At 48.5% G+C, this 24,721-nt stretch overlaps 2 protein-coding genes across 4 annotated transcripts in view; one reads left to right on the forward strand and one right to left on the reverse strand.

The window, feature by feature from the left end:
* Positions 1-12,519: 12,519 nt before the first annotated feature.
* PSMB4 (proteasome 20S subunit beta 4) lies at positions 12,520-19,677 on the forward strand. Its single transcript, XM_053369429.1, has 7 exons — positions 12,520-12,692; positions 14,809-15,015; positions 16,426-16,572; positions 17,545-17,626; positions 17,809-17,925; positions 18,124-18,212; positions 19,520-19,677. The coding sequence occupies exons 1-7, from the start codon at positions 12,565-12,567 to the stop codon at positions 19,530-19,532; spliced, it is 783 nt and encodes a 260-aa protein (XP_053225404.1). The 5' UTR covers positions 12,520-12,564; the 3' UTR covers positions 19,533-19,677.
* A 1,615-nt stretch (positions 19,678-21,292) lies between these two features.
* POGZ (pogo transposable element derived with ZNF domain) overlaps positions 21,293-24,721 on the reverse strand; it is a 39,852-nt gene continuing 36,423 nt past the window's right edge. For all 3 annotated transcript variants that reach the window (XM_053369421.1, XM_053369423.1, XM_053369422.1), the window contains exon 19: positions 21,293-24,441. In XM_053369421.1, coding sequence (XP_053225396.1) covers positions 22,818-24,441 — 1,624 coding nt within the window. In that variant the 3' untranslated portion in view covers positions 21,293-22,817. The remainder of the gene's footprint in view (positions 24,442-24,721) is intronic.

A 24,721-nucleotide genomic window follows, 5' to 3' on the forward strand; every position in this document is an offset into this window, starting at 1 on the left:
CGTCGTCGTCGTCGTCGTCGTCGTCGTCAACAACAACATGCCCACAAATACAGGAGATGCTCTCTTTAACCCTGGGAAGTTCCTTCTCTTACTAGCTCTAAAATAAAATATGTGGAAGGTGTGTGTAAAAGTGAAGTTGTGCTTCCAGCTCAGTCCAGAAACTAGTCTGCTGCAGGTAAGTTTGGCAAGAATCACCATGCAACCCTTCGCGGCAAACAGAACAAATGCCGGTCACCATGGTCACTTGCCTGTCAACATAGAGGGGGGAAATAAGAAGATAATGCTCAACAGCAGGGAACATTTGGATCACTCGATTTGGACCCGTCACATTCCCTTCAGTTTCTACACCGTTGGTGATGCTGGCACAGCCGCGGAGAAGCTTTGCACAGTCTGGTTTGAGCATTACCGCTCCTGACACCTGGATGCAGAGCTCACCTCACCGATTCCCCTTCCAGGCGGCAATGCAAAGACGGCACGCCACCTCTCACCTTGGGCTCCTGTCGGGCCTGTCTCCTTCCCTTCCGCTGACCATTTTATCACCTGCCGCCGCTGCCAAGCGTTCCCCCGGAGGGCCCCTTCCTCCGCACCAGGCAGCAGGGGAGAATGGCGGAAAAGAACAGCCGGATCGACAGGGCAGAGGTGGGCAAAGAACAGGTATGCTTCGATCTGGACCAGCCTGTGTTTTCACGGTGGCGGAGAAACTTGCTCTGCTTTTCTGCCCTGGGCCTTGAATGCACACAACTCCCCAGGAACCGGACGGCTCGCTGCAGAACGACGCATCCCTCTCCTTTGGCCCTAACTAATTTGCCAGACCCATCGCCGGAGATAACAAATTAAGAACAAGTGTTTATTGTCTGCCGCTGCGGTAGGGGAGTATGTTCTCTCTCTCTCTCTGGAGCAGCGGTCAGGAAGTTTGAACCTGTCTCCCACGACAGATGAAAGTAGGGAATGTGGTTCTTCGATCATCCCAACAGTGGCTGCACCAGTTGCATTCATATGCTCTGCAGTCATTGGTCCTGCACAGTTTTAAAAGTAAGGCAGGACAAAAAAAAAAAGGGTATACTAAGAAATCTTAGCCGAGACATCACCATCTTAAGCAGTCTGCTGGGATCACTTAAACCTTGAATGGTGTGGACTGCTCCCTTTGTGGGGCCGACTGGCAAGAGTCAGAAGAAAATCCAGAGCTTAAACATCAATGTCTGATGGGGGGGGTCTTCAGGCCTTCTGTTTGCTTGTACACATACTAAAGCAAATAGCAGGTCCGTTTCCTATCAGGTGTTTCAAGAGTTCTGTAGATCAGATCAGATCAGAAGGAAATACCAACACTCTTCTTCCACCCCTGGTGAAACCGAAGTCCAAAACTCCCTCAAGAGTGTGGACTGCGCAGCTTTTACAATCCAGTAGTTCAGCGAGTCCCATGGAGAGTCCCATGGCCTGCAAGAAGATCCAACCTCTCCATTCTGAAGGAAATCAGCCCTGAGTGCTCACTGGAAGGACAGATCCTGAAGCTGAGGCTCCAAGACTTTGGCCACCTCCTGAGAAGAGAAGACTCCCTGGAAAAGACCCTGATGTTGGGAAAGATGGAGGGTGCAAGGAGAAGGGGATGACAGAGGACGAGATGGTGGGACAGTGTTCTCGAAGCTACCAGCATGAGTTTGACCAAACTGCGGGAGGCAGTGGAAGACAGGAGGGCCTGGTGTGCTCTGGTCCAGGGGGTCAAGAAGAGTCAGACATGACTAAACAACTGAACAACAACAACAACAGTTCAGTGAACTGCTGGCTCTTTCAAGACACCTGATAATTGTTGCAGTTGAAAATCCTATTACATACAATACACTTACACGCCAAGAACATGAGAAAAGTCCTGCCGGATCAAGACAAAGGTCCATCTAGAGTTTTTAAAGCAGAGGTTAGATGGCCATCTGTCAGAGATTATTTAGCTGTGATTCCTGCACTGCAGAGGGTTGGACTGGATGACCCTGAGGACAATTCTACGATTCTGTTATCCTTCTCTTGGAGTAGCCAAGTAGATTGAAACCTGCAAACCGGACCTGAGAGCAATAATGTTCTCGCCACTTGCAGTTCCCAGCAACTGGTATTCAAAGGAATACTCCCTCTGAAAGTGAAGACAGAACAAAACCATCGTGGAAGCAGGTAAAAGGTAAAGGTAAAGGACAGTTAAGTCCAGTCAAATTCGACTAATGGGTGCGGTGCTGATCTTGCTTCAGGCCGGGGGAGCCGGCGTTTGTCCACAGATAGCTTTTCTGGGTCATGGGGCCAACATGACTAAATCACTTCTGGCGCAACAGGACACCGTGACGAGTGCCAGAGTGCACAGAAATGCCATTTACCTTCCCGCCGCATTGGTATCTATTTATCTACTCACACTGGTGTGCTTTCGAACTGCTAGGTTGGCAGAAGCTGGACCGCCGACCTTCCAATCGGCAAGCTCAGTGGTTTAGACCACAGCACCGTTGCAAGTGCAATTCATTTAATTTACAAACTATGTGAATCGCCAGAGTGTGGAATGTTAATCTCTTCTTCGGATACGCCACCCTGTTCAAATGGCTTTTTTAAAAAGTTGTTATTAAATATTTTATTGTGCAGCAAAACAAACAAATAAACAAGGAACAGAAAATATAGGACCTGCACTTTTAAGGTCAAAACAATCCTGTATTGACAACCTCTCCCTGCAGCAATCATACATCATCAAACTTTTCCCCCTTCAGGCTGTGGGAATCCTGTACCAAACCACACCAGTTTGGAACGCCAATCCTGCAGGGTAAAGGGTGGAAGCCAGCCAGCTCCCATTCTTCCGCAGCCCCACAAGCGATTTGCTGCAGCGCATCATTCCAGAAACCTTGTCACCCAAATTATGCTCTGCGCTGGGTAATCAGCAGCTCGTTAACCTTAATCATATCACCGCACTGTCACTTTCTTTTCTGCCTGTGTAAGACGGCCGGGGTGGTGCGCGGGGGGGGGACGGAAATGGACCAACCACGAATGTTTGGCGCCATCACTCATGAGAACGCCTCCATGCGACACTGCCAGCTTTTTCTAGGGATGGCGAAGGCCAATCCTCTAATTGGAAGCAGGGAAAGTTCAATGGGAGAGACCCCGAAGGGGGGCAGGCATCAGCTGTGCATAACAGCAAAAGAAGAACAACGCTGCATTATGCTTTCCCCACTTCTCTGTGCAGTGACAGCATTTTGAAGGGTCCTCTGCAATCTTTTTTCCTGCGCAGAGGGGCATTATCAGGCACAAAGGAGTGTCTCCACCCCCATCGTTCTGCCCGGACACTGAGGTCCAGCTCCAAGGGCCTTCTGGCGGTTCCCTCGCTGTGAGAAGCCAAGTTACAGGGAACCAGGCAGAGGGCCTTCTCGGTGGTGGCGCCCGCCCTGTGGAACGCCCTCCCATCAGATGTCAAAGAGAAGAACAACTACCACACTTTTAGAAGACATCTGAAGGCAGCCCTGTTTAGGGAAGCTTTTAATGTTTGATGCATTACTGTATTTTAATATTTTGTTGGAAGCCGCCCAGAGTGGCTGGGGAAACCCAGTCAGTTGGGTGCGGTATAAATAATAATTTATTATTATTATTATTATTACTATATAAGCTGTCCACCATCCTGTTCTAACAGTGGCCAAATTGATGTCCCCATTGGCGTGCGGTCAGTGCACTGGGGAACTAGAATAGTCTCCTAAATGTTTCCCTGGTGCCTCCTTCCCAAAGCCCAGGAAGCTTCTACCCAGCTTAGGGAGGGAGATAAAAAGTTAAAGGTAAAGGGACCCCTGACCATTAGGTCCAGGGGAATTGTGTACACTTGAAAACACTGGCAGCATTAAGATAAATTCAACAGTGTAAATAAGTTTTGACGGATGTGATAAGGGAATATTGAATGGTTTAGTTTATGTTATGCAAAATGAACCATGGAAAGAAGAAAGGAAGTCATTGATGTTTTAAATGAATTTTCTAAATTGTAAAACAGAAAATTTAATAAAAATATCGCAGATGACTCTGGGGTTGCGGCGCTCATCTCGCTTTACTGGCCGAGGGAGCCGGCGTACAGCTTCTGGGTCATGTGGCCAGCAGGACTAAGCTGCTTCTGGTGAACCAGAGCAGCGCACAGAAACGCCATTTACCTTCCCGCCAGAGCGGTACCTATTTATCTACTTGCACTTTGACGTGCTTTTGAACTGCTAGGTTGGCAGGAGCTGGGACCGAGCAACGGGAGCTCACCCTGTTGTGGGGATTCGAACCGCCGACCTTCTAATCGGCAAGCCCAAGAGGCTCAGTGGTTTAATCCACAGCGCCACCCGCATCCCTTCTAGGGAGGGAGGAGCAATGCTCAAATGTGTGACATCACCCTAACAAGCTGGCGCCTCTGGTCCTAACTGTCCCCCTTTGAAAAAGTTCGCCGCATGCCCCTGGGTGCCCCTGTGGGAAGCCCACTCGCAAGAGCTGAGCGCATAGGCAACTCTCCCCTTCTGCAATTTTCTGTCATGTTCAGAAGCACCCTGCTTCCAACTGTGGAGAGTCCTCTGCTGTTGTAAACAAAATAATCTGCCCTTTTTCCTTTATGGGGTATCCAAGAGCCCATATAGAGTCCTTATGTGGGTTCCCTATTGGTAGGAGAAAATAACAGAGGCCAACCAGAGACTATTGAGAAGCAAAGCAGCTCGTAAGCCTGATCTTTATTGATCTGTTGCAACAGGGTGCTCCCCTCACACGCAGGAAAGGAGGAGGAACCCCGAACCAAGGTGTGCCTGCCCTTATATATAGACATTTTAAATTCCCTGCCCTGGAGATCAAGACCACCCCTCTATACATCATGCATACATCACAGAAAGGGTGTAACCCAAGACCCCCCCCCCACATACCTACATCACAGAAAAGGCGGTCTACAGCAGAAATATGAGTGCGTTGTTTACCTCGTCTGACAGGTTACCTGTTAATGCTCACTTGATTGGATACCCTGGGGAGCCTGGCCAGTCTTTTGTAGTGACAAATACTTAGTTCCTGAGCCAGGTCACAGGCTCACCCTATTCAAACACAGACATACCCTTAAGACAGGATTTGTAAAGGAAAAGATAATGGGAAGGCTTTTCCATTTTCCTTTGATCTTGCAGAAAAAAACATTTGGTCAGTTTGGGAACCAAAAATGGTTTCAGGTCGGTCTTCCTTGTGCTGATCTCTGTACATGCTTGGTTGGTACATTTATGAACATTTATTATATATCTAAGACTTTAAATTCTTATCACACTGCCTTCTACCTTACGAGTGCCTCTAAGTTCAACAGCAAGGAGCAAACAGGCCCAGGGGCGTCACAGGTGTGCAAAAAGTACTGTACTCAAGAGTCGCGTCCTGCTTGCAGGCTGGCCACTGCTAGAAAAGGATGGGGAACTTAGATGGGCCTGATCCAGGATGCTGTTTTCTGTTCTGATGATGGAGGGCTCTTGCCTGTGGAAATCTGATTGGCCCCAGCGAAAATAGGCTGCTGGACCAGGTGGGCCTCTGGTCCATAGCTGTCAAGCGTCCCTTATTTGGTGGGAAAGTCCCTTATCCCAGCGCCGTGTCCCGCTGCTCTGCCTTATTGATGATGCCCCTTAGATTTCCCGGGTTTCAAAGGAAGCAGCTCCTCTCCCTCCCTCCCTGCCGGCCAGGGAGGAGGGAGGCTCCAACTGTGTTGCTTGGCTGCGTTGCTCACCCAATCAGGAGTCTAAGAATGACTGGGGGGTGGAGCTTGCATGTCTCGTGCTGATCAAATCAGCCGCGTTGCCTGGGGACTCGCCTTTGCTCAGCGCTTCCCAGCGGAGAGGTGACGGTGGTTTTCCTTGCTGCATCCCCTTTGCCGGGTTGCTGCGCTGTGGGAACCACCGCTTGAGGCTTCGTTTGGCTGCTGGTTGACTAAAATCCCTTATTTTGGCTGCTGATCCCTTATTTTCGAGGCTGCTGGTCCCTTATTTTCAAATCTGTAAGTTGACAGCTATGCTCTGGTCAGATCCAGCAAAGCTCTCCTGGCACTTTTGCCAGTTCCCTCCTCCAGGAAAACAGCCTGCTGTTGGAGCCAGCTGCAGAAATCTGTACCTCTTTTTCTCTCTCTGGATGCCTGCCCAGCGACAAGCTGTTTCCAGGCCTTAGCCGAGGTGGTTGGCTAAGAGCCATCCAAAAACCTAGCGAGCAAGCAGATTCGGCTCGCTGGTGCCTATTAAAGAAAATATGTAAGTCTTTTGTCTGATTAATAGCTAGGAAGAAAGATGAATTGGTCTCCTTATGGCCGTAAGCGTGATATCTGCAATACCGCTGTTGGCCTTTTTAAAAAATAATAATAATAAAGACGGGGAAGAAGGGGAAGTTAATTATATCCTTTGCCTACCTGTCAATGGGGGAAAGTGAAACAAAATGTTAGATTCAGGTTCCTCCAGTTGCTTCCACAAGGCCCTACCCACTTGCTTAGCCAGGAAGGACAAAGTCACAACTGCAGATAAGGAATGTGTCCTGGCCAACTTTATGGGCGTTGTAAAATGTGAAATGAAAAGCAGGTGGGAAATAGGCGGGGTGAGATACAATCTTGCTAGCGTGGCTTCTTCCTCCTCGTTCAGTTTACAGGTGTATTATTCAGCTATGGTTATTTATCAGGTGTGAATGCTCCTTAAAAGTAGGCCACGTATTAGATGTTGCAGAAAGGACTACAAACAGGAGCAGGCTCATCTAGTTCATCATGCTGTTCTCACAGTGACCAAATACCCCTGAGATGCATGGAATAATAATAATAATAATAATAATAATAATAATAATAATTAATTGTACCCCGCTCATCTGGCTGGGTTTCCCCAGCCACTCTGGGCGGCTTCCAACAAAGATTAAAAAGACATTAAAATGTCGCACATTAAAAGCTTCCCTAAACAGGGCTGCCTTCAGATGTTTTCCAAAAATCTGGTAGTTTTTTGACATCTGGTGGGAGGGTGTTCCACAGGGCAGGCGCCACCACCGAGAAGGCCCTCTACCTGGTTCCCTGTAGCTTTGCTTCTCGCAGTGAGGGAACTGCCAGAAGGCCCTCGGAGCTGGACCTCAGCGTCCAGGCTGAATGATGGAGGTGGAGACGCTCCTTCAAGTATACTGGACCAAGGCCATTTAGGGCTTTCAAGGTCAGCACCAACAGTTTGAATTGTGCTCAGAAACGTACTGGGAGCCAATGTAGATCTTTCAAGACCGGTGTTATGTGGTCCCAGCGGCCACTCCCAGTCACCAGTCTAGCTGCCACATTCTGGATTAGTTGTAGTTTCCGGGTCACCTTCAAAGGTAGCCCCACATATAGCGCATTGCAGTAGTCCAAGCGGGAGATAACCAGAGCATGCGCCACTCTGGCGAGACAGTCTGCAGGCAAATAGGGTCTCAGCCTACGTACCAGATGGAGCTGGTAAACAGCTGCCCTGGACACAGAATTGACCTGTGCCTCCATGGAGAGCTGTGAGTCCAGAATGACTCCCAGGCTGCGCACCTGGTCCTTCAGGGGCACAGTTGCCCCATCCCAGGTAGACTGCCTCTGGACCTGGGGGTTCCACAAGGACATCACAGAACGCTGCAGCTGGGTCAGGCCAAAGGGATCTAGTATAGGATCCTGTTCTCCCACCCAGATGCCCAAGGGGAAACTTGAAAAGAGAACATGAGCGCAACTGCCAACTGTCCCCAGCCAACTGGTATTCAGGGACATCCTCCTGACCCTGGAGTTAATAATAAAGCAACCATTGATTTGCAGCTATTGATAGCCTTATCCTCTGTGAGTTTACTTATCTAATCCCCGTTTTAAAGCCATTTAAAATGCATCTGTAAGCAAATTCCAGACTTTGACTGTGAAACAAGACATCTTTTTTTTCTTTTTTAAACTTTTATTTTCAATGCGAAATTACAGCAAAAATTACAAAAATTGAATGCAAAATAAAGCAGTAGAAATAAGAAAAAAGACAAGAAGAAAAACAAACAAACTAAAAACAAAAACAAAAACACACATCTACAAATAAAACCATATCATCATTCTAATCATTACGTACATATACACATATTGACTTCCTTCCTTTGTTCTAAGACCTCGAATCTTTGCAGGGTTAAATAAAGAGAAAAATGGTGCAAAAAGTATAAAGATAGAGGTAATCTACATTAGACACAACAATTTAGAAAGAGTAAACATTTCAAAACAATACATCTTCTTGTCTGTCCTGAATCTCATTTGGAACACCTTGCGGTTCTAGTATTATGAGATAGAGAAAAGCACTTATTCTGCAACACACACAAAAACAATTTATATATTCTAGATTGCACCCAGTGTTAGTCCTCAGAGTAGCAGACCCCATTAAAAACAAAGGGTGTTACTAACGTGGGTCTTTTCATTCCAATAAGTATAACTTAGTTGTAAACAATCATCTTTATTAGGAGAAAGTTATTCCTCATTTCTTTATTACAGTAAAGTACTGTATATTTCGCATATTTGGAATGCTTAAAATTAAATCAAGATGGTTTCATTCCACTCACATTCCAAAAGAGGGATAAGCAGATAGAAGCATCAAGACAATTCACCTCTTATCTTTAAGGCTAAAAAAGGAAAGGAAGTCTCCCATATCTAGGAGAGATTTGAAGAGACTTCATTTTCAGTGTGTGGGGAGAGAGGGGAGCCCAGCAGAGGCAAAGGAGGAACACATGTTTTGTCCCACATTAGATTTCTGAAAAAAGAAATAAAAATATTTTCCTCATTGATGCTCCTGACTTACAAATATGCTTTCTATTTGACTGAAGTCAGCTGTATTGGTTTTGACAGAGTTAAGCTTGCACTTAACTCCACTGCAAGACACATTTTAATTTCCAGTTTACAATTACGTCGCAATTTATGAGAAATGTCTGCTCTTCCCAATAATCCTGGCATTGCCTCTAATCCCTCGGCAAAAGACTTTACCTAATATAGCCACACACACACCCTAAATCAATCTTCTGTTCCTATAGTTCTGGGCACCTCTCCCCATAAAGGATATTGTAGAGTTGGAAAATATTTTTTTAAAGGGCAAGCAAAATGTTAGCATGGCTTCCTCCTCAGTTCAGGATGCAGTGATGGCTACCAACTTGGGTGGTTTGAAAGAGGATTAGACGAATTCCTGGAGGATCAAGTTATCAGTGATGACTAGCCGTGATGGCAGTACTCTGCAATCAGAGGCAGGAATGCGTCTGAATATCCGTTGAAGGAAAACAGGATGCGGGCGGTGCTGTGGTCTAAACCACTGAGCCTAGGGCTTGCTGATGAGAAGGTCGGCGGTTTGAATCCCTGTGACGGGGTGAGCTCCCGTTGCTCTGTCCCAGCTTCTGCCAACCTAGCAATCTGAAAGTACACCAGTGCAAGTAGATAAATAGGTAGCACTGCGGCGGGAAGGTAAATGGCGTTTCCATGCGCTCTGGCACTCATCATGGTCCTCCGTGCGCCAGTAGCGGTTTAGTAGTCCTGCTGGCCGCATGACCCGGAAAGCTGTCTGTGGACAAACGCAGCCTCCCTCAGCCTGAAAGTGAAATGAGCGCCGCAACCCCATAGTTGCCTTTGACTGGACTTAACCATCCAGGGGTCCTTTACCTTATTACCTGCCTGAAGGAAAACACAGAAGGGGAGAGGGCTGTTGTGGTTGAATCCTGAGGGTTTCCCACTGAGGCATCTCTGTGCCTACTGGGAGAAGAGGATGCTGAACTACCAGTACTTGGGCCTCTGGCCTGATCGAGCGAGAGGGATCTTCTGATGTACCCATGGAACCTCCAGGTTCAAAAGCAGTCTACCTTGATTACTAGGTTATTAGGAGCATTTGACCATGGTGTGAACAGGAAGTCAGGCTGGGTGGATCAATGGCCTGATCCAAATGGACTCTATACCTATATCTATATCTATATCTAGGGACGCGGGTGGCGCTGTGGGTTAAACCACTGAGCCTAGGACTTGCCGATCAGAAGGTTGGCGGTTCGAATCCCCACGACGGGGTGAGCTCCCGTTGCTCAGTCCCTGCTCCTGCCAACCTAGCAGTTCAAAAGCACGTTAAAGTGCAAGTAGATAAATAGGGAAGGTAAACGGCGTTTCTGTGCGCTGCTCTGGTTCGCCAGAAGCGGCTTAGTCCTGCTGGCCACAGGACACGGAAGCTGTACGCTGGCTCCCTCGACCAATAAAGCGAGATGAGCGCCGCAACCCCAGAGTCATCTGCGATATTTTTATTAAATTTTCTGTTTTACAATTTAGAAAATTCATTTAACATCAATGACTTCCTTTCTTCTCTTTCCATGGTTCATTTTGCATAACATAAATCCCTGCATATTTTATATAAACTAAACCATTCAATATTCCCTTATCACATCCGTCAAAACTTATTTACACTGTTGAATTTATCTTAATGCTGCCAGTGTTTTCAAGTGTACACAATTCCCCCCATATACTGTATTCAATAACCATTTTCCAATCTTCTTTAATTGTGTGTTCTTCTTGTTTTCTTATTCTATGTTAGGTCCGCAAGCTGCACATATTCCATCAGTTTAAGTTTCCATTTTTCTTTAGCTGGGACCTCGCTCGTTTTCCATTTTGGGGCTAACAAAACACGGGCCACAGTAGTAGCATACATAAAGAACCTTTCCTTACATTCTTAAAACATACAGGGGTACCTCGTGTTAAGTACTTAATTCGTTCCGGAGGTCCGTTCTTAACCTGAAACTGTTCTTAACCTGAAGCACCACTTTAGCTAATGGGGCCTCCTGCTGCTGCTGCGCCGCCGGAGCACAATTTCTGTTCTCATCCTGAAGCAAAGTTCCTAACCCGAGGTGCTATTTCTGGGTTAGCAGAGTCTGTAACCTGAAGCATATGTAACCCGAGGTACCACTGTATTTGTATTCTAATAAATAAAAAGGCATGACATACTGAAATATACTCAGAGTCGCAAAGTGATTTCATGCTCTTTATTCAGCTCATAGTGGTGAGGAGGAATGGAAGTTCTCCCGAAAGGTCTGCTTTATATACATTATTTACACAATGGGCTGCACATGATTGGCTAATTTCGGAATTCTCCTGTAGGCCAATCAGGTTGTGGATTCACTTCTATCTGGAGCTGGATAGGGTGGCTCCTGCCAACCAATCATACTGCTGCATTGTTCTAGGACCAATCAGACTGCTGCATTTTGGATCCTATTGTTCTAGGACCAATCAGACTGCTGCATTCTGAATCCTATTGTTCTAGGACCAATCAGACTGCTGCATTTTGGATCCTATTGTTCTAGGACCAATCAGACTGCTGCAGTTTGGACCCTATTGTTCTAGGACCAATCAGACTGCTGCATTTTGGATCCTATTGTTCTAGGACCAATCAGACTGCTGCAGTTTGGACCCTATTGTTCTAGGACCAATCAGACTGCTGCATTTTGGATCCTATTGTTCTAGGACCAATCAGACTGCTGCAGTTTGGACCCTATTGTTCTAGGACCAATCAGACTGCTGCATTTTGGACCCTATTGTTCTAGGACCAATCAGACTGCTGCAGTTTGGACCCTATTGTTCTAGGACCAATCAGACTGCTGCATTTTGGAGCCTATTGTTCTAGGACCAATCAGACTGCTGCAGTTTGGACCCTATTGTTCTAGGACCAATCAGACTGCTGCATTTTGGAGCCTATTGTTCTAGGACCAATCAGACTGCTGCAGTTTGGACCCTATTGTTCTAGGACCAATCAGACTGCTGCAGTTTGGATCCTATTCAACTCAGTACATAACACATACAATATTAGAGCGAGAGAAAGAGAGAATGTATATATTCATTACTATTACATGAGCAAATTCTTGGAATAATAATGATTACAGAATATACACTTAAATACTACAGTAATGGGTAAAAGAGGTGTGGCGTTAACTGATGCCACACTCAAGATGGCGCTTCTCCATTCAAGTAACAGGGAAAGAGCGCCCCCTCGAGGAAAGAAAGCTTCACAAACTCGTGCTCAGCTTAGACCATAGAGATTTCAAAAGGCTAGAGCGACACATTTAGTGAAAACTTCCGGCAATATGTGAACGTAGGCCGCAAGCTGTTGCTCTAGCCGTTCGCATCTCTATGATGGAAGCGCGGGAAACTAGTATCCCTCTGAGATAGCGGAAGTGCTCATAAAGTCTGCGACGGCGTTTGTCACTCTAGGCCTGCTTGCTCTACTCTACGGGCTCTAGCTAAGTTTTGAGCAACACTCAAGATGGCGACACCGGGGGCGGGAAACATGCCATCTTAGATTATACCGCCTGTGCGGCCCCCTTCGCACCACAACTTCCCAATATTAAAAAGTACTTTTGTAGCGCTCTGCGGTCTGCGCTTGCTAGGACGTATGATATATTACCTTTTTTAAAAAGTTAAAGAGATGCTTCAGTTCCGCCACACACAAAATGGCGGCTCCTCACGGTCTTCGGCTTCCTGTACGGGTCACCGCCGAGGACAAAAAACGAATCCCCGAGCGCCGCGCATGCGCAGAATGCCGGCGCCGCTTCCTGCTCAGTGACTAAGCTGCGGCTCTTCGGGGAAAGATGGAGGTTCCGTCGCCGTTCTCGCTGCCGCCGTTCTGGGCCGGTGGTCCCGCTCCGGGGGCGCTTTACTCACCGCCCTGCCCGGGAAACGCACCCGGGGTCCAGGCCGAGGGCGTCACCAGGACTCTGTAAGGGGGCTGGGGGGGGAGGCTGAGCGCCCCCAGTTAGGCCTAAAAGGGGGGAGGGGAGAGAAAATGCGCCTGTGATGTCACCTTGCTGACGTCACACCAGGTTGATGACGTCTCTGGGTTAGGGTGGGCAGGAGGGGGGGTTGGGGGAGAAGAATGGCTCAATTAGACAAATTATATCTTGTTTAAATGGGCATTTATTTAGTTCAGAAGTGGGGAGTCTCTGTGGCCCCATCCGGATGTTGCTGGACTCAACTCCCAGCACACACACCCCAAGCAAGGAACAAGGGTCCAATTACATCCCGATTTCCCCATTTAGCCCATCAGCATCTAAATAAATGGACCAAATTCACAGACCATATCCTGATCCGGCAGGGATGAGGGTATAGAGATATGCTGCAGCTATTTATGAAGGTTTTAGGTACAGGTATTGTGAGTTTTATTTATGAAGGTTTTAGGTATAGGTATTGTGACCCCGTGGGACGCGGGGGGCGCTGTAGGTTAAACCACAGAGCCTAGGACTTGCCGATCAGAAGGTCGGTGGTTCGAATCCCCGCGACAGGGTGAGCTCCCGTTGCTCTGTCCCTGCTCCTGCCAACCTAGCAGTTCGAAAGCACGTCAAAGTGCAAGTAGATAAATAGGTACCGCTCCGGCGGGAAGGTAAACAGAGGGGTGGTCTTGATCTCCAGGGCAGGGAATTTAAAATGTCTATATATAAGGGCAGGCACACCTTGGTTCGGGGTTCCTCCTCCTTTCCTGCGTGTGAGGGGAGCACCCTGTTGCAACAGATCAATAAAGATCAGGCTTACGAGCTGCTTTGCTTCTCAATAGTCTCTGGTTGGCCTCTGTTATTTTCTCCTACCAATAGGGAACCCACATAAGGACTCTATATGGGCTCTTGGATACCCCATAAAGGAAAAAGGGCAGATTATTTTGTTTACAACAGCAGAGGACTCTCCACAGTTGGAAGCAGGGTGCTTCTGAACATGACAGAAAATTGCAGAAGGGGAGAGTTGCCTATGCGCTCAGCTCATGCGAGTGGGCTTCCCACAGGGGCACCCAGGGGCATGCGGCGAACTTTTTCAAAGGGGGACAGTTAGGACCAGAGGCGCCAGCTTGTTAGGGTGATGTCACACATTTGAGCATTGCTCCTCCCTCCCTAGAAGGGATGCGTGTGGTGCTGTGGATTAAACCACTGAGCCTCTTGGGCTTGCCGATCAGAAGGTCGGCAGTTCGAATCCCCGTGACAGGGTGAGCTCCTGTTGCTCGGTCCCTGCTCCTGCCAACCTAGCAGTTCAAAAGCACGTCAAAGTGCAAGTAGATAAATAGGTACCGCTCCGGCGAGAAGGTAAACAGCGTTTCCGTGCGCTGCTCTGATTTGCCAGAAGCAGCTTAGTCCTGCTGGCCACATGACCCAGAAGCTGTACGCCGGCTCCCTCGGCCAATAAAGCAAGATGAGCGCCGCAACCCCAGAGTCGGTCACGACTGGACCTAATGGTCAGGGGTCCCTTTACCTTTACCTTTATTGTGAGTTACATGTGTTGTTAGTCACTTGGGGACTTTCAGGTAATAAGCAGCTAAGAAGCCTAATAGAAAATAATACCCTCTTACAACATCATCTACATCAGTTTGGTATTATTTGTTAGGAGGGACTTGTTAGCTCTGCCTGGGGGGGTGTGTCTGTCCCAGGGCAGCGGGGGCAGAGTGGGAAATAGGTGTTGAGTGAACAAGCAGCGTTTTGTGGGGTTAGATTTGACTGCCTCAAAGGGAGAGAGTACAAAATGCTAGCACAGGAGGCTGACTTATACCATGTCAGTCCATTTAGTTCAGTGCTGTCCACACTGGCTGGCAGCAGCTCTCCAGAGTTTCAGGCAGGGGACATTCCCAGCCCTGCCTGAAGATGCCAGGAATTAAACCTGGGAACTTCTACATGCCTAGCAGATGCCCTACCACTGATCTACAGCCCTTTCCCCCAATAAGGAGTCAAGTAGGAAGAGGCACTCAAACACGGCAGGAGATGTGCGGCTGCTTTGCCATTTCTTCCAACTCAAGTTATTCCCCGCAGAGCTAGGCGAGCTGCAAGCTGACCCTCTGATGCTTCTTGTTCCCCTCAAAGGAGCCCCATGGTGACAGGCACCTCAGTCCTGGGGGTGAAGTTCAACGGTGGGGTGATGATTGCGGCCGACATGCTGGGCTCCTACGGGTCGCTCGCCCGCTTCCGCAACATCTCCAGGATCATGAAGGTCAACGACAGCACCGTGCTGGGGGCTTCGGGCGACTACGCTGACTTCCAGTACCTCAAGCAAGTCATTGAGCAGATGGTGTAAGTCTGAAGTTCTCCAAACCAACGGCAGGGAGCAGTTTCTCCCAACTAGAGCAGATGGTGGCCTTTTAAGCCTCTAATTCACCTCCTCCAGGCTCCACCCTCTCCTGGAGAAATGTAGAACCTTAAAGAGGTCCAGCTCCGAGGGCCTTCTGGCAGTTCCCTCACTGCGAGAGGCCAAGTTACAGGGAACCAGGCAGAGGGCTTTCTCGGTAGTGGCGCCCGCCCTGTGGAACGCCCTCCCACCAGATGTCAAAGCAATAAACATCTACCTGACATTCAGAAGACATCTGAAGGCAGCCCTGTTCAGGGAAGTTTTTAATATGTGACATTTTAGGGTATCTTTCATCTTTGTTGGAAGCCGCTCAGAGTGGCTGGGGAAACCCAGCCAGATGGGCGGGGTACAAATAATAAATTATTATTATTATATAAAGAACAAACCTGAAGACAGACACTCCTCCTCCTCCTCTGTCCCATAGCCTGCCTCCTGGGGCACCTCCTACACTGCTGGACTGACAGAGGCACCTATGAGAGTCCCAGCTCTGGCCCTGGGGGTCCGGGAGGTTATTCTGGGGGCTTCTGTCTGCCACTCTGTGTCCCTCCGATATCCAGCCGCCAGCTCCGAGCCCTGAACTGTTAGTGTAATCTAAAAATAGGCTTGAAATGATTCTTGCATAGTTTTGCCTCCCAGCAGCCGGGTTTCCTTAGCAACAGACTTCTATATTAGACGTTCTCTGATAGTGGCTGTTACTCTGCCCGGATGATTGAAGAGCAGAGAGATGGAATGATTCCGTGTATACAGTTTTACTTTGTTTTTCTTAGACCAGTAGTTGCATAAGTTGTACAGTGGTACCTCGAGTTACAAACGCTTCAGGTTGCAAACTCCTCTAAGCTGGAAGAGTTACCTCGAGTTGAGAACTTTGCCCCAGGATGAGAACGGAAATCGTGTGCCGGCGGCGCAGCAGCAGCAAGAGGCCCCATTAGCGAAAGCACGTCTCTAGTTAAGAACAGTTTCAGGTTCAGAACGGACCTCCGGAACGAATTAAGTTCGTAACTAGAAGTACCACTGTAATGTTAATTCTTCAGCAAATACTTTAAGTAGAACAGGAATGGATGAGGTGTTTATTCCCGCATGGGTATTCACCAAGAGGTGAGCTGAAGCAAGAAAGAAGAGCTTGGAAGACTTTCTGGGTGACTGCAGACCGAGAAAGGAGCCCCAAATGATTGGCATAGTGTGTCGACATGAACTTGGCCTGGTTCCTTAGCTGGCCCTTATATAGTCTGTGTCTGGGATATTGCTGGATTCAGGCGTCAAAATGGGGGGTTCCCTATTCAGCCCCACGCCTGAGGTTCCCCACTCCTTGCTGTAGAGCACCAGGTGCTGCATCTAATCTGGCTTCCGCCCTGCAGGATCGACGAGGAGCTCCTGGGAGATGGCCACAGCTACAGCCCCAAGGCCATTCACTCCTGGCTCACCCGAGCCATGTACAGCCGGCGGTCCAAGATGAACCCCCTCTGGAACACCGTGGTGATAGGCGGCTTCAGCAACGGAGAAAGGTAAGTCATCCTGGGGTGCGATGGGCAGAAAGGTTGGGAGCGCTGTTGGAATCAGCATTCAGATGGGATGGGATGAGACCTCTGGCTAAAGTGCTCTGCCTGCCTGCCTGCCTGCCTTTTTAATGTGGAGAGGGTTCATTCTGGAAGATGAAGCTTTTAATGGCTACTACTCATGTTGGCTGTGCTCTTGCGGGAATGCTTCTGAACACCAGTTGCTGGAAACTGCAGGAGGGGAGAAGGCTCTTGTGCCGGAGTCCTGCTTGTGGTTTTCTCACTTAGGCAATTGGGTGGCTGCTGTGACAAGAGGGTGCTGGACCACATGGCCTGATCCAGCTAGAGGGCTCTTCTGATTTTCCGTTTTGTTTTGTTTATTTACTTATTTATTGATATCTCAATACATATGCCCCACAGAGGACCTTAAGGTCCATAAATAGCAACACCCTAGAGGTCCCAGGCCCTAAGGAAGTCAGATTAGCCTCAACCAGAGCCCAGGGCCTTTTCAACTCTGGCCCCGGCCTGGTGGAACGCTCTGCCTCATGAGACCAGGGCCCTGCGGGATCTGATTTCTTTCTGCAGGGCCTGCAAGACAAGTTGTTCCACCTGGACTTTGGCTTGGAATCAACTTGATCCCCTTCCCCTCTTTCCTTTTTCCTTTCTCCTTCTGTGACGGAACTCCTATTTGGGGACTTCCCTGGCTTTTTTTCTGGCCCATGTAGGACCAGTCTGGATAGTTGGCCTTAGTGAAGATTTGACGTTTTCACCCCCCCCAAAAGTTTTTGCCTTGAGTTTCTACTGAAATGAGGCTGCATGTTGTACTTAATCTTGTTTTTAAGTTGTATTTTAATCACTTGTTTTTATACCTGGTGTTAGCCGCCCTGAGCCCAGTCTTGGCTAGGGAGGGTGGGGTATAAATAAATTTTATATTATTATTATTACTACTACTACTACTACTAAAGCCTCCCCTCCTCTCAGTTTCCTAGGTTACGTTGACATGCTCGGGGTGGCGTATGAAGCCGCTTCTCTGGCGACGGGATACGGTTCTTACGTGGCACAGGTAAGTGTTTCAGGCGGAGGCAGCACACGTCTCATGTTAAGAGGTGCCAAAGATCCGGTCTGTGCCCAGCCGCTTTTGGTTGGCCACTGTGAGACCAGGGTGCCCGATGGCCCATGGCCGCCTTAGTTCCCACTGCTTGCGGCTGCACAGCTGACAGTTTTATTTCTCCCGCTCTATCACAGCCACTGATGAGGGAAGCCTTGGAAAATAAGCCCGTCCTGTCTAAGCAGGAGGCCAGAAGCCTCCTTGAACGCTGCATGAAAATCCTCTACTACAGAGACGCCCGCTCGTTCAACAGGGTAAGTCTCCCACTGTGCAACTTGGCTTTAGAACCACGGAAGGGTGGGTCTTTGCGACCTTCCTGATGTCCGGATTCGCATCTCTCACCAGCCCTGGCCAAAGGTCACAACTGATGCTGGTAGACGGCCACAGGAGGTCCTGTTTAGGGCAAACGCGTCTGGCAAGAAGGTCTAACCTATCACTCTTCTTTCTCTCAGTACGAGCTCACGACGGTGACAGAGAAAGGCGTGGAAGTAGAAGGGCCCATCTCCTCCGAGACCAACTGGGAAATAGCACACCTGGTCAGGTAAGCACACCTCCCTTTGGATGGGCTTTCAAATGAAGCAGTTTGCGGCTGGCACACAGTACAGGAAAATTACCAGGCTACCTACATGACCTTTGGGAAGGTGGCATTTTTGGACCCTACACTGTCTGGACACCCTCACAGAAACCCCCTCTGCTGCCAAGAACATCAGAGAGGGCCCTCATGGAAGTTCCACCTCCCTCAGAAGTTTTGGGGTTAATAGCAGCTTACAAAAGGGGCTTCCTTTGTTCCCCCAAGTTGTGGAACCCACTTCCCACAGAGGCGAGGTTAGCTATGCAGTTTTTGGCTCAAAAATTGTCTCTTCACCACGCTTGCGAGGTGCATTTTTAGGGTCTCTCTATTTTTGTGATTGTCACATGTTTTGGACTGTGTTTGAGTCACGTGTTTTTAAATTGTGGTCGCCTGCCCTGGGACCTTAGCATGAAAGATGGGGAAATAAACCAAATGAGTAACATCTTTCAGATTATCCTAGAACTCTTTGTTCTGCTCCCATTTTCTTGGCTTGGCTCACCTCACATTACCTTACCTTTGGGAACAGGAGCTGAAAAGGCCACTAGGTTTTCCTTTTCTTGCCCCGGGAGCCATCCAGCCCCTTTAGAGTTCCTCCCAGGTTACACCTCTTCAGCATGCTACACCCACTACCAGCCATGATCTGTCGTTTTCGCACAGGCGTTTTGGTTGGCCCCTGTGAGAGCTGACACTTGGCTAGATGGGCCATTGGGCCAAGCTCTTCTTAGCTTCTTGCCTGGGCCCTCAAGTGTGTTTTCCTGGCCAAAAGCCATCCCTGAACTGCAATGATGCCTATAGAAGGGTGTGCAGAAACCTTCTTGACCTTTGCTTGGCCTCTAGCCTACTGGGCAGCGAGCATCTTATCCATGGCCCCCGTAAAGCTCCCCACAAGTGATTGTGGCCCTCGGTGTATAAAAGGTCCCCCTGCCTCAGACCCTCCAGATTAGCTAGGTTTTGGGTGTTTATATATGAACTTTGAAAGGAATATGCAGGTTTTAGAAGGAATGACTGGCTCCTAGCAAGAGGCACGCACACCTCTGTGACCACTTACCAAACTGTCTCATAGCGACATTCTGAACATGGTTAAATGTCTATCTAGTATTCCTGGGCCCAAAGGCTATAGTAATTCCATATTCATACCCTAAATACTGTGTTTCATTTTGTCTTAAAAACAATTTCCTGTTCTGCAACCATTTCTAGACATCGTGCAACTCTTGCCTCCTGCTAATTTGGGTACTGCCAACCTAATTTCCCCCCATTTCCTCCCCCTTTCTCTGCAGCGGCTTTGAATGAAGCTCAAGAGCTCGTGGGCAGCCTCTGTTCCCGTCAAGAGATAATCCCAAATCCCTTGCGATGCTGTTTGATGCCTAATGTTTCGGCAGCTCCTCAGACCACGTTTTCTTTTTTTGTAAACAGAATAAATGAGGTTTAGACTCTTTGCCTGTATGTACATGTCATGATTCTTATACTTGAAACATTCACTGTAACTTTCCAGTTTTCTCTGCTATAAGCTTCCTGTCGGCCTGAATCGGGCATTCCTGATCCTGTGTCATCTTAAAGCATTGCTGGCTTCTCCCCTTTCTGAGCTTGTCAGACTAATCTTGTGGTGAGGCTGTTTGTGTATGTCGGGGGGGGGGGAACAACACTTATAATTAAAGTAGAGTGGGAGGTACATTTTTGAAAAAATGCTTCTCCGTCTACTGAAAGCGCCCAGAAAATTCACTGCATTGTAGAAAGCTGACACATCAAGGAAGAAGCCTGCAGTCTAGCCTTTCGTGACACTCTTGATTTTCTACTACCAGGGGAATGTATTATTTGATGTAGAGGGAATTGATGAGGCTCTGGGGCTGAGGGCTAAACTGAATGTGGCATATCAGTCATGCAGTTTAGTGACTGTGTGAATGGGTCCGTCCTTTAGGGGGAAATTAACGTAATCACTAATGAACATAGCTGTCGACTTTTCCCTTTTCTTGCGAGGAATCCTATTCGGAATAAGGGAATTTCCCTTAAAAAAAGGGAAAATTTGACAGCTATGCTAATGAATGGTGCTGTTTGGGCCTGTGTGGTTCAGTTCCAACACAGATCCAGAGAATGCACATGGACACTTCGCTTGCCAAGTAGATGAGAAGACAAAAGTGGCAGAGATTGGAAGCCCACTTTCTGCAATTTGACAGGCAGATAGATAACAGGCTCAGAGTTTGCCACCCCTGCTGTTACCAATCTCATTCTTAAACCCCTGATGAGCTCAGGAACAGCCAGTACAACTACAAACACATGGGACCACTGAGAGGCATTCAAAACATCTGAATAAGCACCGTGTTGGCTGTCTAATTTTCAAAGCACCCTGACACCAAGTTTGAGAGCTGCTTACAGTCTTGAGGGGAAGGCTGGATAAGGGGGCATGACAGTGTCTGCAGCAGAGAAGAAGGAAAAGCAAGAGGAAGAATCAGCTAAAATGGTTGAGATGCGGATGGGGAGGAAGATGAGCCCCTTGGACTGGAAAGGGGAAAGATGATGGGATGGCAAGATCCACTTTGGGCAGGGGCTGGGGTGGTAATCTGTGCGTCCAAGGAAGGAAGGGATTCTAGTGTTGTATAACAGGGAGAAAAAAACTATCCAGTTGCTAATTTTGTGCTTTTCTACAAGGTCACCTCTTGGTGGACCTTTTCTGAACCTCTTCTGACTCTGCCAATATCCTTTTTGAGATGTGGCAACCAGAACTGTACACAATATTCCAAATGTACAGAAGAGACAAGACTCTCTTTGGGGATCTGGCCCAAATAACTTTCCTCTGGACCCCACAACTGAAAACGCAGCTGAGTGCCCCCTTTTGCTACACCACAGCTGCTTTAGGCTCCATCAGCATCCATACCCTCCCGGTAACCTCAGCATCATTCAGCTGTGCTGCCTTGGGCTGATGGAAGATGAAAACACCTGGATGGAGGACACCAGGTGTATTGGGCATCCTGCCTGAAGCTCCTGTTAATTTACAAGGCGCACAAAACTTCAACCTGCCCCATCCAGCTGTCATTCTCCATAATAAAAACACAGCGTTTATAAATCCATTTCCCTGGCTTTATTAAATGTTCCACGTATGTACATTTTAGAGATTAATCATTTACAGGTCAGCCCACCCTGTTTCCTTCTTCCCTTGAGTCAATGGGGTGGGGAGCGGGGTGGGCATATTGGGGGCTTCGGGGAAAGGGAGGGAAGGCGTCGGCCACAGAGGAGAGTCTTAAAACTTCAACGGAAAAAAGTAAAACCAGAAGTGGCATGAAGGGCGGGGAAGGCTCCCACGTTCTTTCGTCATGTCAAAATGCTTTTCATTGTTCAGACCATAATACGTTACGATTTTTAAAAAACTCTCAAACATGCAAACAGTAGAAAAAACATCTCTCTTTTTGTCTTTCTTTTGTCTCTGTTTTTTACGCTGGCAGTGAAAAATAAAAACAAGTTCTCCCTTGTTTTTTGAGTGTGTAGCTGGGTTCAACCGAAGTAGCAAATTCGGGGTACGTAGTGTGTCTTGGCGCCGTCGGAGAAAGCAGGATTCAGTAGCTATCGATAAGTTTCCAGAAGGTTTAAAGTCAATGGTCCAGGAGAGGCTTAGCTTGCAACCAAGGAGCCAACCGGAAAGGATGTTGCCAACCTGAACGGAGTTGTCAAAAGGCTTGAAGCTTCCACAGTTTATACTCTTGTTAGGAATCCGAAGGAGCAGGTGCCCAGTAGTTTAGCCAACAGACGAGGAAGTTACGACAGCTGCCTGGAAGTCCAGATAACTCTCGACCAAAGTAGATCATCGGTCAACCCAAAGCATGGCACTTCTATGTCTATAAAGATCCATTTGCTGGTGACCAACAGGCGGGATCAACCCCTTTCCTGTCCCTAAACAACGGTGTCGGCCTTTAATTGCTGTCCTCTTTGTTAATAAGGAAACCTCAAATTTTCAAAGGGCAGCTACAGAATGTTCAATGTGTTAAAGGAAACATTCATACCTTAAAAGAAAGAAAAGATGTTATCACCTAGAAATCAACATTTCTGGATCCAAGTGTTAAAATGGGGAAGGGTAGGGGAGGTCTGTGTTATGACAATTTTTTAAAAAAGTGGGGGTGGGGTGTAGAGATTTTCATTCTTTAGCTACATATTGGTGTTCCTTGGTTTTTTCAAAAGAAAAAAGGTCACATTGATGATGTGGCTTAATTAAAAACCTTTTTTTGCACAGTATAAAACAAACACAACCCAGAAACTATAATACAGTGAGGTAAAGAAAATGAAAAGCAAAAAATAATTCACCCACAATGTATCTTCAGAAAATAGCAACACAGTGATTTAAGAAAAAACAAAAACAAATTAAGCACATTTTTTTCTTTTTAAAGAAATGAACAGACAGCATAAAATGGCTATTAGTCTGCGTGTTCACCTACTAATCTCCCGTAGCCACAGATCCACAGGGAAGTGAAAATGGTCTCATCCAACATTGATTTTCTTTTATATATATATCTATATATCTCTATATATATCTATATATATATAAAAGAGAGAGGAAAAGAACTTCTTTCTCTGGATCAAGGGGGAAAGCACTCAGACTTCCATCAGATCCAAGTCAGCATCCTCAAAGCCGTAGAACGATTCTGTCTCGCTCTCCCCTTCAAAGAGCTGGTGGAGGATCTCGGGGTTGGCAGATTCCTCGGCTGGCGCGACCGATGCCCCGTCCTGCAGCTCTGCCTCTTCCTCCTCCTCCTCTTCCTCCTGTGGCTCGTTGTTGAGCTTCAGCTGCTCCTCCAGCGAGGCAATGAGCTCCTCCTGCATGTCGGCGTTGCGGGTGGGTGTGTTGGCCGTGCCATCGGGGCCCGGCAGCACACTGGCCACCAGGAAGGACTGCTGGACCAGTTCGGGGCAGTCGCTGATGACCTCGAGCGCCTCGGCCAGCCAGCACAGGACCAGCTGGAGGAGGATGTCCGAGTCGCACGTGGAGTCGGCCATCTCCTTGGCCTGCTCCTTCCACTTTTTGTGCAAGAAGTTTTTCACGGTCCTTTTGATGCAAACGTCCAGCGGCTGGTTTTTGGAGCTGCAGCCGGCAGGGACGACGGCCGGCAGCGTGTTGGAGGAGCTCAGCACGGAGAGGACCTCTTCCGAGAGGTGCGTCCGGTGGCAATCCAGGACCAGCATGCCTTTGCTGTTCTGGCTCTTTATGTGCTTGTGCCACACCGTGGAGGACCACGACTCCATGATCTCGTCGTCGCTGTAGCCACCCTCCTTCACCTCCAGCACAATCGTCTCCGGGACGTTGGCGGCCTGCTCCACCCGGCCCCGGTAGAAGACGAGGGTGGGCAGCACGCTCCCGTCAGCCAAGATGGCCAGGACCACGTCGCACCAGGGCTCCCCCGTCCCCACCGTCTGCAAGGCGTTCTCCTTCCGGTCGTCGCTGCAGAGCACTTCCACGTCCAGGAAGAGGGAGATCTCGTCGATGGCGGCGATCATGGATAGAGGCAGGTCCTGGGTGTGGATCTGCCGCTGCACGAACTCAATGAAGCAGCTGGCACTGCCCTCGACGTCCTTGGGCAGAGGGTGGGCCACCGCCCGGCGGTTGTGCGTGCTGAGGTTGTGCCGGAGCATGAAGCGGACGGCCCACTCGTAGGAGATCTTGAAGCCGCCTTCCAAGGACCGCCCGATCTTGGTGGCCTTCTGGAAGAGGGTCTCCTCGTTGACCGGCAGCTGCTGCTCCCGCTGTGTGAGAACCCACTCTGCCAGCTTCTCCTCCGCCTCGAAGCTCAGGTACTTCCCCTCTGACAGGGAGGCCACGTTCTCCTCCTGGAAAGCCTGGAACCGCCGAAGCCAGCGCCGGATCCGCCGCGGGGGGTTCTTGAAGTGCTCCGCCGCCTGCTCCGTGTTGCAGCACAGGGCGAAGAGGACCACCCGTAGCTTCTTCACCGAGAGCTGCTCCTTTCGGCTCGCCGGCTCAGGCGCTTCCTTCGCCGGCGGCTCCTCGTCCTCATCTTCCACGTTCAAGCACTCGTCTTCGTCCTCCTGGATAGTGGTGGGAGCCGGAGTGGGAGCGACGACAGGGGGTCTGTTGCCGGCTTCAGGCGCCTCCTTCTCTTTCTCGTCCTCAGGCAGAGGCGAGGCCGTGTTCACAGTAGCAGCTTTGATTGGCGGGTAGGTGGAGCTGGGGGCCTTCACGTCTCTGTCAAAGGGCTGGGCAGGCCTGAAGGGTGGGAGAAAAAAAGAAAGACGGGGAAGATCCTTGAGTATTTTTCTTTCTTTCTTTATCTCATCAAGTTTACACACTGCTTAAGGGGGGGGGGATCTCAAAAGCAGTTTACAAAGTGAATAAAGCAATAAAATTATCAGTAAAAACCATACAAAACAACTCTCAAGATGATTCAAAAGAGAAAAGATCACAGCAATTAACTAAAAGCAGATTAAAACATGTATCTACATTCTGCACGTCTGGGGAGGCTGAACAAAAATGTTTTTTCAGGCAG

The sequence above is a fragment of the Podarcis raffonei genome, chromosome 16 (genome assembly GCF_027172205.1).
Source record: "Podarcis raffonei isolate rPodRaf1 chromosome 16, rPodRaf1.pri, whole genome shotgun sequence".
NCBI classification, from domain to species: Eukaryota; Metazoa; Chordata; class Lepidosauria; order Squamata; family Lacertidae; genus Podarcis; species Podarcis raffonei.